This window comes from Corvus cornix, chromosome 1 (assembly GCF_000738735.6).
Source record: "Corvus cornix cornix isolate S_Up_H32 chromosome 1, ASM73873v5, whole genome shotgun sequence".
NCBI lineage: Eukaryota > Metazoa > Chordata > Aves > Passeriformes > Corvidae > Corvus > Corvus cornix.
Window position 1 is genome coordinate 107,604,787 of NC_046332.1, and position 13,866 is coordinate 107,618,652.

The 13,866-nt window shown below is 42.6% G+C and overlaps 1 protein-coding gene across 15 annotated transcripts in view; it reads right to left on the reverse strand.

Annotated features, from left to right (window-relative positions):
* The window catches only part of DMD (dystrophin), a 1,178,400-nt gene that overhangs the window by 79,593 nt on the left and 1,084,941 nt on the right, over nt 1-13,866 (reverse strand). For 3 of the 15 annotated variants that reach the window (XM_039552002.1, XM_039551980.1, XM_039551974.1), the window contains exon 1: nt 6,532-6,653. The exons of 11 other annotated variants lie outside the window; for them this stretch is intronic. In XM_039552002.1, the coding sequence (XP_039407936.1) occupies nt 6,532-6,551 (20 nt within the window). In that variant the 5' untranslated portion in view covers nt 6,552-6,653. Of the gene's footprint in view, nt 1-6,531; nt 6,655-13,866 lie in introns of those variants that run through there. One more of the 15 variants, XM_039551991.1, reaches the window with a different exon arrangement.

The window sequence follows — 13,866 nt, forward strand, 5'->3', positions numbered from 1 at the left end:
CTAACCTGGAGCACTTTATTCAGGCAAGGGCTCATGAAATAAAATTAAAAGCAGTGCTAATATTAAAAAGACAGCAAGTATTCAGATATGTCAATCTTTTCAGAAATTTGCAAGCAATCAATTCTTAAGAACTCATTGCTTTGTATAGGTCATTCTCCAGTTGCTCCAAACTAGAGGACAGACATTTGAAAGGGCTTAGTTCTTAAAGAGTTTCTGGAAACTGACCAGACACTGAGATCCATATTTAACTTGCTTTCCCCTACATGCTCTCTCAACCCTCTCCCATGTGGTAGGTAAGAAATACCCAACGCAGCAGGTCTAATCCTTCCTTCCAGTCCAGACACCTGTGCTAAAATCCCTGTGCAACAGCCTCCTGATCCACCACCAGCTTCTACCACTTCTCAGGCTAGTGTTCCACCCTGCAGTGACAGTCTCCTCTAGCAAAGACTCTTGGCTGCTCCTCTTGTTCCCTGGGACTCCCAGGCCCTTTCCCTCGCTCTGGAGGTCCCTGTGCACTGTCAGGTGGCAGAGCTGTTGGGAAGCCAGGGAAAAGCTAAAACGGGGTTATGAAATGCTGCAGTACGACCAGAATGTAAATTGGAGAGGCTCTGCATTGAGGCCAGCAGCCTCCAGCTTTGCAACGTGTTGCCGAAGGACAGGCAGCATGAGAAAGTCAACAGGATGAAGTGTTAGCAGGTGTAGTAGGAACTCATGTCTCCTAAGGTTATACTTTCTATGAGTTTGTTTTTTAATGACAGCATAGCTAATGTGATTATGTTTCCATTAACATAGAAGACTTCAAAGAAAAGTCTCCTTATCTGTCCTGTAGCCAATAAAGTCCCATTCAAACAGAATTCAGCTGCATTAAGAGACAACTGTAAGTCTCCAAAAAAAAAAATACACGGAACACGCATGTAGCATACCACTGCTAGCAAATACATTTGCCATTTCTGTACCTAAAGGCAGACGTGCAGGTTTCAACATGCACACATAATTCTGGAGAATACATGCAGAAGAGCAGGACGTGACCCACAGCACTGTGGAGCTCCTGGAGCACACAGCTTCCAGCTCCAGGAGACCAAACCACCACCCAGCAGCACCTGTGTACCCCACTGTGCGCTGGAACACTGACACGACAAGGTTGTTTTAGAGAACAAACGGCCCTTGAGTTCTCATTTTGAGGCACTGATGTTCCCAAGTGCACATTTACCCTTTATAGGCTAAGAAGAGGTAAAACTTCCAATGAATCACTTCAACACCATCTCTACTGAAGGAAAAAGAAAATTGTGCCAGGTTTTCTTAGTATGATTTAATTTTGGCCACAAAAGACAGGCTATTTGTTTGATTCCTGTGAATACTTTACTGCCCCAGTAACCTCTGTATGTTCAGCAGCTTACCATATATAATATTTCCAGATTTTGGTCTGTAACTGCAAGAAAGAATGAAAGAGATCACAAGCACTAAGCATAAAGAAAAAACACTGCCATGGTGCTGCCCTAGTTGAGCACAGGCTTTTAAACAAATCCCGTCTCATCAACCTCAGCATTCCCACCCCTTTCCAATTCCTGCAGTGGCTGAAGGCGGTGAAAGGGGAAGAAGGACACCACAAGAGCAAAAGCAGTCTTGTTCTTTGCTCTGTTAAAAAACAAGTCCTGCAAAGGGAAGTGGCTGCAATTGTATTCAGAAATCTCCCGGTCTGGGGATTTTCTTGGTTGGTTAATTGGATTTTTATTCCCAGAAATTGGGTAGCTTCAAGTGAAAACCTGTGGATCTGAGCCACCTGTATCTGAGCTCCTTCATTTCCCATCCTGCTTGGTATGGGCAGGTTCTGCAGGGAGAATGTAACACCAGAACCTTTTATCATACCCAGGTATAAAGCATATTTTTGAAGAAAAACAGGAACAGTTTCATTCCTAAAAACTCAGCTGCCAGAAGCCTCTACTGACACAACAGCAGTCCAAAGGGAAAGAAGATGGAAGTGTATTCATGGCAGAAAACCTTGTAGACAGAAAGGTCATGATTCAGGTGAATGAGCTGCAGACCCAAACAAACATTCACACCTGCAGACCTGGGGCTGCAGTTTGTTTGCACCTGACATCAGTCCCAGATCAATAGTTCCCCAGACATGAGGTCAGCCACCCTGGCTTGCTTCTCCACATGCAGATAGCCCCAGAAGTGGGGGATATTTGAACAGGAACTATACCATGGTTTGTATGCTGAATCACATAGCAAAAAATAAGAAAAATAATTTATGTGAACATTTACAAGAAGCCTCCAAAAATAACCTGCCTTTCTGTATGAAATTAATTTGGTAGCCCCAAATTGTTCTATGGACAAACAAAACCACTTCAGACTCCATAGCTGTCAACCTGGCAGCCTTCAAAGAAACTGATTCCCCATGAAAACATTTAAAAGCCATCAAATATCTGGTAAAGGTGAATACAGATAGGATTATGGATATAACCCATGCTTGTGTGAGACAGAAGAACAAAAGGATCATCTTAGTGTGAAAAAACTAGTATCAAAAATCAAAGTTACACCAATGAGTAATTTATTGAATTTCTTATTTTTATTTTTTATGGTAAGGCTTAACCACGTATCAGTGAGTTTAGTGTATATGGTTTAAGCTTATGGCATTTACTATACCTGAAAATACACAAATGCTTTTGTAAGACCTTGTAAATAAAATTTCCTTTGCCGAAGGAACACTGGACTCCAACTGGTTTCAGATATTTCTAATACCAGTAACCCCAAACCTCTACTCAGCATGCTTTTCTTTCATGGTATAAGATTAATTATCATGGGAAATGCATTTTTTGTAAAGAATGGTTTAATTTGCTCCATGTGCAAGTGACAAAGACTGAATTTTCAGGGCAGGTAAATTTCCCTTTTTGCTTTAATATTAAACTTTGTTGCAACTTAGAGGAAATATTCCTTTCCTAAGACTATAAACGTCAGGCAAGTAGAGCCCCTAACTCTTGCCCAACCAGCTCCCTAGCAGTAAGCATCCATGGGGCAGAGTGCCCTGCACCTGGCTGGATCCCACCTCGGAGGGACTACCCAGCTCCCATTTGGTACCAGCCCCAGAGGTGGGCTGGCTGGCCCTCAGCACCCCTCTGTGGTCCTGCAGGAAAAAGCAAGGGCTTGGAAGGGAACTGTAGAGGTTGAGTGGCCGTACGGAGCCAGGGCAGACTTTGCTGGTACTTTACATGCAGAACACAAGAAGGCTGCAGATATTTCGCTCGAGCTAAAATGCGTTCGCCTCTCAACATCTTCAGCTCGGAAAATTATCAACTATTCCACACACCAGGGCAGCTCCAGGAAAGGTTAGATTCCATCAAGGCTATTCTTCGTAAGCCTCTTTGCCATTTTCAAAGGCCATTTAATTGTGAGGTCTGGGGTTGGACCGGTGGGGGAGGATTTGTGTGTATGCCCTTATTGTGAGCACAGTCTGAAGTGAAATGCCAGCTCAGCAGTTTCAGGCAGCCTCAACCACACTTGGGAATGCTGTAGCATCCTTAATAGATCTGCAGCAAAGTGTTTGCCAGAGTTTCAAACTCTGGTGAACAAGGCCCTTTACAGCCTGCAAGTCAGAAAGACATGAAAAGTATAGTCTGAGTCCTCTTGACGAGCAGCAGCTGAAGCAGAGCAAGAGTATGCGCAGAAATAAGTACTCAAAATGCTTTTCCAACAAACCACCAACACAAAAAGACATCAGCACACACAGCCAGCAGTTTTGCAATATTGGACATGCTCAGAGGACACATTTTTCAATTTGCCTCTACATTTAGGTCAACTAAATTGATCACTAGCTTTTAAATCACAGGCATTCTGAAACAAATAAAAATATATGTGCACTCATTTGGCTTATTTTCCTCTTTCTCACCTGACCTGAGCTGCAGAAGTGGAAAGGAAATTAAAACCAAGCCTGAAAAGAAGACAAGCAGCAATGGCTAGTGGTGACACCTTGGCGTAGGTGTGACTGGCACACTAAACATACTGATAATTCAGTGGGATGAAAGCATAGTCTTCACTTGATACATCCTTTGGGAACCACAGGACCACTTCATTAAAGGATGATTATATTATATTAGCAAGGATAATTTTTATGTAAGGAATTCTGTCACACTATGCCTGTGTGAACTCCTCTGTTCCTGCCAACAGCAGAGAGATTTGTCTCTCATCACTGTCAGCAGAGCCAACAACACACAGCACTGGAAACATGAAATCAAGAGATGATATCCTAACAGACTCACTGGCTGAATTACAGTTTCCTTGTTATAACTTGATCAGTTTGGACAAAATACAGTCATTTTTTATTCATTCTTTTTATATTACCTCTGAGCAACACCAGCAGCAGGAGGACTTGAAAGCAATGCTCCCCCACACCCAAATTCTTGCACAAATCCCCCCCCAACATTCCTGCACCAGCCACACCGTAACATTCACAACTGTTTTTGATCACACTCCTTCTCCCTCACACCTTTAAAAAAAAAAAAAAAAAAAAATTAGGTCCCGTGTTTTCACTGCTCAGCTCCAGAGCAGAATTTTAGGTTGCAACTGCAAAGTCCTTTTTAAACTCTTACAGCCCTCTTCATTGGTGATACCAGAGCCAGTTCTGCTGCGCTTCTCCCCACACCCTTCATTAGAAAATGCGACATGAACAACATGTGCAAATGCATAGATGTGCACAGAATATGAAATTCTATCGTGTAGCAATAAATAGTCACATATACTCACAAAAAACTGCCAAAATTATAGTGGTATTTTACAAAACTCTGAACTCATCCCTTTTCAAATGACATGATTTACAATACTTCTCACCTTCTCGCTTTATGATGAATCAAATGTTACTCCAACCACCTTATGACTGTTGTCAAAAAGCCAAAATAAACATGATAGTTATTTGGATTTTACTAAACTAACCTAAATCCAACTGAAAGAGCTTTTACGAATAGACACTGCCTCTCATTTAAAAGAAAAATGTTTTCAACAGAAGATGACAGTGATTGCAAAGAAAGACTTAATATTTCTCTTTTTACAGTGCTTCATTAATGCCTTAGCTGAAACAAGACAGTGCTATGGAAAGTATTAGCAATGTAAAAAGGTGGCACTCCTTTGTGCTTTACAAAGGACTACTGTTTTCATCTGTAAATCTAGAGACTACTGATCTGCGCAGAGATTACTTCTGTTTAAGCCAAGGATCAGCGTCTCTTCAGCAGGAATTTGACTTTAGCCTGTTTTATTGGCTTTTGCAAGATTTATCAGACTGCTGAAGGCAGGCACCGATACATATTAAAGTTTCTTGCCGATATGGGAAATGAAAAGTAGGAGAAGGGCAAATATCACTGTCAAGTACTGAATAGTAACCCTTTTTTTCCCCCTTGATGTTAAACATTTATTTTGTCTGCTCTGTTAGGGGCAAAGATTCCCGCTCAGCGGCTTGGGCTGGGTGAGCCTTGCCCCCCCGGCTTGTCACTCTCGGCTGATCTATTTGCTTTCCAAAGCCTCTCCTCCCCGCTTCTGCCAAAGCAATTTCACTGCAGGGTCTTGTCAAATCCAGACTCAGACAAGCGATGGCCTTGAACAATTCCTTAGTGCTAAAAAGGTCAAAGATCCCCGATATAACCAGGTTCCTCGTTTCCTCAGCTCTGCACACACACGCCTGCAAAAACCACCTCTCTGCCCAACTCCAGTGCAAGACACCTCCGGTGTCCCAGGCTGCAAGATGTTTTACAGCAGCTATTAAAAGGCAATATAAGGTGCCATATAGCAACAAGAAATACAGCACTTGCAGTGCAACCGCCCGGAGGGAATCCCCTCCCAGCCTCTTCTGCCTATTAACTTGAAAGATTACTTCTAAGCATGAAATTATGGGGGGGGAAGAAGCCATACACCCCCGAGCACGTTTGTTTTTAGGTATTCCGCTGAAGTTCGCGCCCGACCCGAGGTGCCCAACAGGCGATGTGCCGCGCAGGTGACGCTGTACAGCACCGCGCTACCCCCAAAAACCTGCGGAGTAACGAGGCGAGCCCCGGGAATCCCACACCTCCGGCACAGCCGCGATTCCCTGGCTCGGCTTCTCCCCTCGCCAGCGCGCACGGGCACCGGCGCAGGCACAGGCACCGGCACAGGTACAGGTACGGGCACAGGTACAGGTACAGGTACGGGCACAGGTACAGGTACGGGCACAGGTACGGGCACAGGTACAGGTACAGGTACGGGCACAGGTACAGGTACGGGCACAGGTAGAGCCACGCGTGCGTGCCGCTCTCACCGCCATCTCCTACGTGTGCCAACGGGGCGCATCCAGCGCCCAACTACGGCCTCGGAAGCGGGGAAAGGCGCCGAACCAAACGCCCTTCCAAGTTCCCACAACAAACCCGGCGGCAAGTTGAGATTTCCCGTGTAAGCGATGACAGCGGCGGCCGGCCACGCTGCTCGCCCCCGCCGCGGAGCGCGGGATGGCCCCGGGCCGCGGCCGCGCCCCCGCCCGCCCCCACCGGCACCTGCGCCCCTCATCGCCCTTACCCCCGGAGCTGCTCCCTCATGGCGGCGGCTGCTCGGCGGCGCCGCGGAGGCAGAAACAGCGCGTCCGCCCAGCCCCGCCGCTCAGCGCCACTGCGGCCGCCCCGCCGGCAGGGAGGGACGGCGGCAGGGAGGGAGGGATGGAGGGAAAGGGAGAGAGAGGGAGGGAGAAGGCGGCGCTGCCCCGCCCCGCCCCGCTCCCGCCCGGCGGCAGTGCCGGCGCCGCACGCCCTCAGCCCCATCCTCCCGCCCCTCATCCCGGCTGCGGGGCGGCTGAGGGCACCTCGCCCCTCCCCGGCCTCCCCGGGGCTGTGCAGCTATTCTGGAGGAAGCCCTCGGGGCTTCCTTTGACTTCCTTTTTATTTTTTTGGGTGTTCTTTGCCCTGGCGCTGGCCGGCCGGAGAGAGGGGTGTGCTGAGAGGCGGCAAATCAGTTCACCTTCAGCGGGCTTGGGAAGAAAACTTAGCTAAAATATGCACCGAATCCAGACAGATTTGAAATGGGCCTTAACCTGCACTTTTTTTTTTTTTTCCCAGCGTTTAATTTTGGTGCTTAAAATGCCGAGTGGTTTATTTATGAGTGGAATCAGGTAATTTAATTTCTAAGGGCTTGCCTTGGCCCCGCAGGGAAGGAAGGGTGAGCTTCTCCCGTGGATCTGTCAGTGCGGAAGAAATAGTTCTGCTTATGCCAAGTTACTGTTGCAATGTTTCTTTGCATTAATTCCTACGCAATATGAATTACACGAGGAAAAGCCAACCATCTCCTTTTAGTGTCACAAGCACTTCAAATCAGCACTCCAGTCTCCCCTCATGCATGTTGTCCATCTACATCCTTTACTTGTTAAAATAAGGCTGTGTCGAGCTCCAAGTCCTTCCCATAACCCCTTTTTCAAGCCTTGCATATTGTGATTTCCTGGTAAAGCTACCCCCAAACCAATTTCTTTCAAGTCAGATTCATAGAATGGTTTTGGTTGGAAGGAGCCTTAAACATTATCTTGTTCCACCTCCCCTGCTACTAGACCAGGTTGCTCAAGGCACCATCCAGTCTGGAACACTTCCAGGGATGGGGCATCTCCAACTTCTCCGGGCAGCCTGTTCCAGTGCCTCCCCACCCTCACAGAAAAGAATTTCATCCTAATATCAAATCTAAATCCATTCTCTACCTTTCAAATGTACAAAAGAATCTCCCTGTTTTTACACTGGGAAGATACACACCTAGAAGCAAGGAAAATTCATCCCACCCCTGTTACACGGATGTCAGTAGGAGGGTGTAAGCCTAAGTTCCAGGAAATTTAGGGCTCTCCCTAAGGCTCCAGGTAGTTGGGTTATCTGATTTTAAGAAAAGTTCAACAAGCAGTTCAAGGAAAGCCCATGTGGGTTTTTTTTCTAGAAACATTAATGTGAGAGATGCTTGAGGTTCAACCCCTCAGGCCCTCAAATGTAAATATAAAAAATTAATGGAATTAAATGCTAAATTCTCATAGTTTCCAGATGATTTAGGTTGTTTTAACAGGTCTAACTCACAGTTTTCAGTAACCTTGTACCTGCAATACTACCCCAATATGGAAAGAAAATAGAGGAATAATATTTGTGTAAACATAAATCGCCATGTTAAAACTCATTAGACTGTGTATTTTCCATTTAATTCAGTGGACCTTGTATTGGATACATTGCTCTATCACGTATCTTAGTTTTGAGGTGAATAAACTGGCTGAAGGCTGTCAATTGTGTTATATCAGCAGTCTCACATTGTCTCATTTTTAGCCAAGTTTTAAGAAGTGAGAAAGCTCTCCTTAAGTCTTTAAAACAGGATGATTTTCACCCTAGTTGGGAGGAACCTCAGGGTTCACTACAAGGAGAGAGCAGCTGCTCATGTCATACAAAGGGACGGGTAGCCAGAGGCCAGGCATTTCACGGCGAAAGTGGTTTGTTTTCCTTCAGAAGTATCTAGCACTGATTCTCTGATACACATTCCTTCAATTTTCACTGTTGCTGGAGCTTCCTGGCCTGCCTTAACAGAAGCTTGATGCTGCTATTATCATGCTGGTCTTCTTTCCCATACAATAGTGCCAAGTAATAAGAATTTAAAAACCAGTCTGAATTTCTCATACTTTGCATAATCTTCTTTCTCCTTGAGTTACAAATAAAGCATTGTATTCAATTAGACTCACAGCAGGTGAAAACCCCAATTAGTGAATCCATTTTCTTGGCTCTTTTTCCCTACCTTACACCCACACACCACTTTTTTTTTTTTTTTTTTTTTTTAACAATAAAGGGTAACTCTGAGTCATTCTCCAATTGAAAAGCAAATTAACCCTTTGATCTCCCAAATCAAACTATTACTCACTCAAGAACATCTAGGGGGAAACAAGAATGTTGAAGGATTAAGGGATTAAGGCCTATTGACTTTATGAATTGATTTTTATAAAAAAGTCTATTTAATGTAGTTCTGATTGTTGTCTCCAAATTCACAAAAGCTTTTCGCTGTTTTGATTGACCTGAAAATTATATTTGTGCTGTATAATGTACATGAGTAATACCACTCTTACTCCAAATTACTTTTAAACTACTCGTAATTTATTACATAAATATATTTTGTTTGCAGTGTAAGTGGTTACTGTCTTTGGCATTTGTAACTGAAGCCAATTTTTATGCCATACTTAATTTTAGGCCATTTATTTGATAAAAGATAGTCATCTCCCTATAGAAAATAAAACCGGTTTACAGAGTAAGCAGAGTTTTAATTCCCTGTGGTGCTTTTCTTATGCAAGGGCTATTCAGTCACCTTGTGCACCTACATAGAGACCTTAATCAGAAGAAGAGCAGTGTTTATTTCTCCTATACTGTTGTTTTGTCCTGGACTGTATCTAATCAATGTATCCATATCTTCAACATTTAATAACACCAGGTGCTTAAAGGGAAATCATGGCTGCCTAAAAAATGAGGGATAATACTTAGAAGTGGTCTTACTACCCCAAAACTCTTTCAGGAAAAAAGAAAAATAAATTAATTGGATTTGCAGGCAGTCTGACTACATTGCTCGCTGTCCAAAGGGTCACTGGAATTTCCCATTTAAGAAAGCAGATTTTTCGGTTTTAATAAGTTCTCCTCAGAATGTTGTCCCTTTTCGATGGGGAAAGATCCAGAGTCATGTACACATTAAAACTAATTATTTGAACATAAAATAATTGATTCCTAAACATTAACACCTGAGTATAAATCTTTGTAAGTTTTATGTACGAGATTAGCAACATCACTCCATGTTACAGACAGATGTGGAAAACCAACTGCAGAAATGGGTAGGGTCTTGCCTAAAACTAAGGTAGACATTAAGGGTACAAGTTTGCTTGTAAGTTTAGCATTTTATGAGTTAAAAACTAGCGACATTTCTTTAATTTTACTGCCATTGAAAGTGAAGATACAACATTTTCCTATTAGCTAAGTCTTGCTTCCAGAGCCCTCTGAAGTGTGTAGCCTCCTTGTAAGTGTGGCTTTACCATTGCTCAGCTATCTGGTCAGTGGATTAGTTTGCTTTGCATATAAGAAGATGTTGTGGTGCTCTGTGTTGGGCTGGCTAATCCGTTACACTGTTTGAATCTATTTTCTTTTTCTTGGTATAAAAAAAGCTAAAATTCACTTGGGATGGCATAATGACACTTTCCTGGATCATGCATCTTAAATATGCTCCAAGGGCTGACACCTCCAGGGTGTCTGGGCAATTGTTTATAGCTCTCAGAAGAGCCAAGAAGTGAATACTGGTTTGGATGCTGCTAGTTTGTTTTGGGGTTTTTTTTTGCCTTTTTGCACATTACCACTGAAAACACATTAAAATACTATAATGCAATGAAGCAAATGGTTTTGAAATGCTCCATTCATTTTCCCCAACACTGCACTGTAAATTAAAGACCTAGTAAAACATTCATAGCTCAGTATACTTAAAATCAGTTATTTTCACCAGAGGGTACTGGGAAAGGAGCCTACCACTCCCTGTCCAGAGGGAAACTCAACCTCTGTCCCATATGAAGGATGACAAGCTGGTGCTTCTTCTGACCCAAGGGCTCATTCTCTGCACTGTAAGGCAGGTAACTGGCAAATGGAGCTCACAAGGATTTGTTTCACTAAGATATTCTTGGAACAGACATACAAGGAAGACATATCCCTTCTTTTTCTGTTTTTTTAACTAATTCTGCAGTAAATACTACAGAGCTTGCAGCAATGTAATAGCCAGTATGGGAAGTGTTAGTACCCGGCACGTTTGACAGGAACACTTCTGTTCCTGCTGAATGCACAGCGGCACAGCTTTTGCATTCCTTTGGGCTCTACTTGCTTTTACTACAGTAAGGACACCTGATTAAAAGTGAAATCTTAGTCACCCTACAAGATGGGTACAATGGAGCCTCAGGAGCAGCCTGTGTGTGCCTTATGTTGCATTGCGCTGCATGCTGTTGCTGGAAGGTGAACGAGAGGGAGCCTGTCATTTTGAATATATTAGATATATGTATGAATTCCAGCCTGTTGAGATCCTGGAAAGGATAATTTCGAGAGGCTACATTTATTTTTTAAGGTGATAGCAACAGTAGCAGGGTGTTCAGTCTCTACTGCCATGTGTATGACCTTGAAAAGAGGAGCAGAGGGGGACTGAGGTTAAGTAAGACTGCACACATTACTAGAAAGATATCTTCCCGGGTCCACCAGCACTATGAGCTCTTCAGGTAAGCTCCTGTGAATAGCAAAAGCTCTTTTCTCCCTTCCATAAGAAACCACAGCAAAGAAAGAAAATTAAGAAAGCAGTAACCCTTACTCTTCTGGGATGGAGATGAACTGGAGTGTGAATAGTCCCATGAACAGGAGATCAAGAAATGTTGACAAAATGCTGACATAATGCTAGAAGACTAAAATTAGTAAAACCCCCTCTGAAGTAGGCTTTCAGAAAGCTAACAGGGGAAAACCCCATATATATATATATTAAAAAAGAAGACTTAAAATCTACCAACTGAAAACATAGGTCAAACCAAATTGCCTGCTGATCTTAACAATGCACAAATAAGACTTGAAAAATTATAATTAGACCATAGTAAATTCTTGGTTTGAGGAGTCTGTATTGGCAAAATGAATGGTTATCATTTCAGGGAGTAGGGTTGAGAAAAAAATGCACACTAATAAGGATAAATTAAACAAAGCAGCAAAGAAAAACTCCATTTCTGTCTTTTCTTTGCATGCCCAGTTGGAAATAAATGATTGTTTTGCTTCCTGGGAGGATTAAAATAAGGATTTCATAAACTGTCTTACTCACTGACTCTCTTTTACCTCAAAATCTTTCTTTCTATGCATAAAATTATGTGTTGCAAACACAAAAGCTGGCTTACAAAATCATTAACTTCTCTACTGTTTACTATCAATGTATATATCTCAATAGCAAGAAACTCTGTATCATGCAGTCCTACTTCACTCAGGCCCAGAAAACCTGATCCTAGCTACTGCTCACCTGGTGCTCCCAATCCCTAACATGCTGCCCCCTCTTCCAAAGGTTTCCACAGACATTAAAGGAGAAGAATGCCATCTTTTTTTATTAATTTGCTTTTTGGTTGTGTTGCATTCCCTAATATACATATTTTTGACATTATTTAATCTATTTTTTGTGACTAATATAATACAAACAGATTCTTTTTTCTTACACTGAAGACATTATTTCAAAATGTCTTTTTGTGAATACCATCTAGAAGAGAAAATTCTCCTTTGGGAAAAAATGACCCTGAGATCATGCTAGGAGATTATGTACTGGGATATTCCAATGGTAAGGCTGCACTTAGGTAGCAAAGGAAGAGAAAAGTGAAATCTATTACATTTTACAACACCTATGTACAAGGAAGTTCCATGACACATGAGCAAAGCTTAGTCCTTCTGCATGGCAAGACTCCTTCACTCTATCTTCCTAAATGTCTTACGTAGGGACCCAGAAAGCAGAGCATTACACTTGGGGAAGGAACCAGCCCAGAGAAGTTAATGGCAGAGGGAGCAGCTACATCTAACTGGCCTCACCAGTAATTCCATCCAGGCTAACTCCTTCATCTGATCCAGGTGACATTTCTCATCATTTATTTGCATAGAAATGCAGCTTCAGGTTTAGGGTTGTGCAACCACTCTCAGTCTGAGGTTAGCAAGAAAAAAATTCTGGAAAGCAAAAGCTTCTCATCTGCCATTTCTGAAATAAAACTTTTTATTTCATTTCTAAACAATATCCTATGAAAAAATATGCTTTCCTTCAGCTAGAAAATGAGGCAATTGTTCATACAGCTCTGGCAGCACCCTTTAATGGCAAGTGGCAACAGTCTCATCTTGTCCATGCCAAAGAGTGAAAATTAGTGTTTATATTACAGGCATTTGAAACAAACACAGGCACACAGATGCCTACATTAACTGGGACTTCCAGAGACAGATGAACCAGTATCAACTATAATGGAGCCATGTCCTAGGGCACAGATATTATTTTATCCTAATTGAATCTGAAAGTATGTTAGCACTTAAACACTTCAGTAAAGAGGGATATAAAGGAATTTTGAGGTAAGATAAAAATTATTTCTCAGTAAGTGGATTTCATTGATGAAAAGGATTTCATTCAAGTCTACTGTGGCAAGTTCAAGCATTTATGCTTTAGCACATGCTCCACGTAATTCCAGAAATCTTCACCTTCCATTTACTTAACTATAATATGGTTCTCCCTACAAAGTAGCTCTCCCAGCTTTTACACTTCGATATCTTTGTGTAGCTCCTTCTATCCCCAGCACAGTAGCTGGCAGTTAATTCAGGGAAGAATCCTGTGGGTGCCAGCTGATAGGAAAAAACTTTTGCCGAAGTATATTGCACAGTTTAAATTTCATGCTTATCAAAGCTTAATAACATGACTGCATTTAGTGGAACTCAATGTCTAGGTGCACTTTCAGTATTTCATTTTAGTATTTCATGTTACAGTTGAGCCAAACGTCTCACGGTACATCTCAGCAAGGTCTCAAATAGCTTGCAATGCTATTGGCATACGTTCATTCAGTTCTCTGATCTCAGTTATTTAACAGAAAATGGAATCTCTTGAGGAAAGAATAAACATGCAAAATGATGATTCCCTTTCTCACAACACAGCCCAATTTCACTGTGAAAAATTTGCAATGAAAATCAGAAATGCCTTGTCTGCCCAAGTCAGAGAGCCTTGACATTTATGATCAAAGGTACACAGATGAATTCTAGGACCTGCCATAGTCCAGTATTGAATCAAGAACAATGGTGACTGTGTTTAACTGAAAATCAGCCAAAATATATTTTTTTCTTTCTATATGGAGCATTTTCC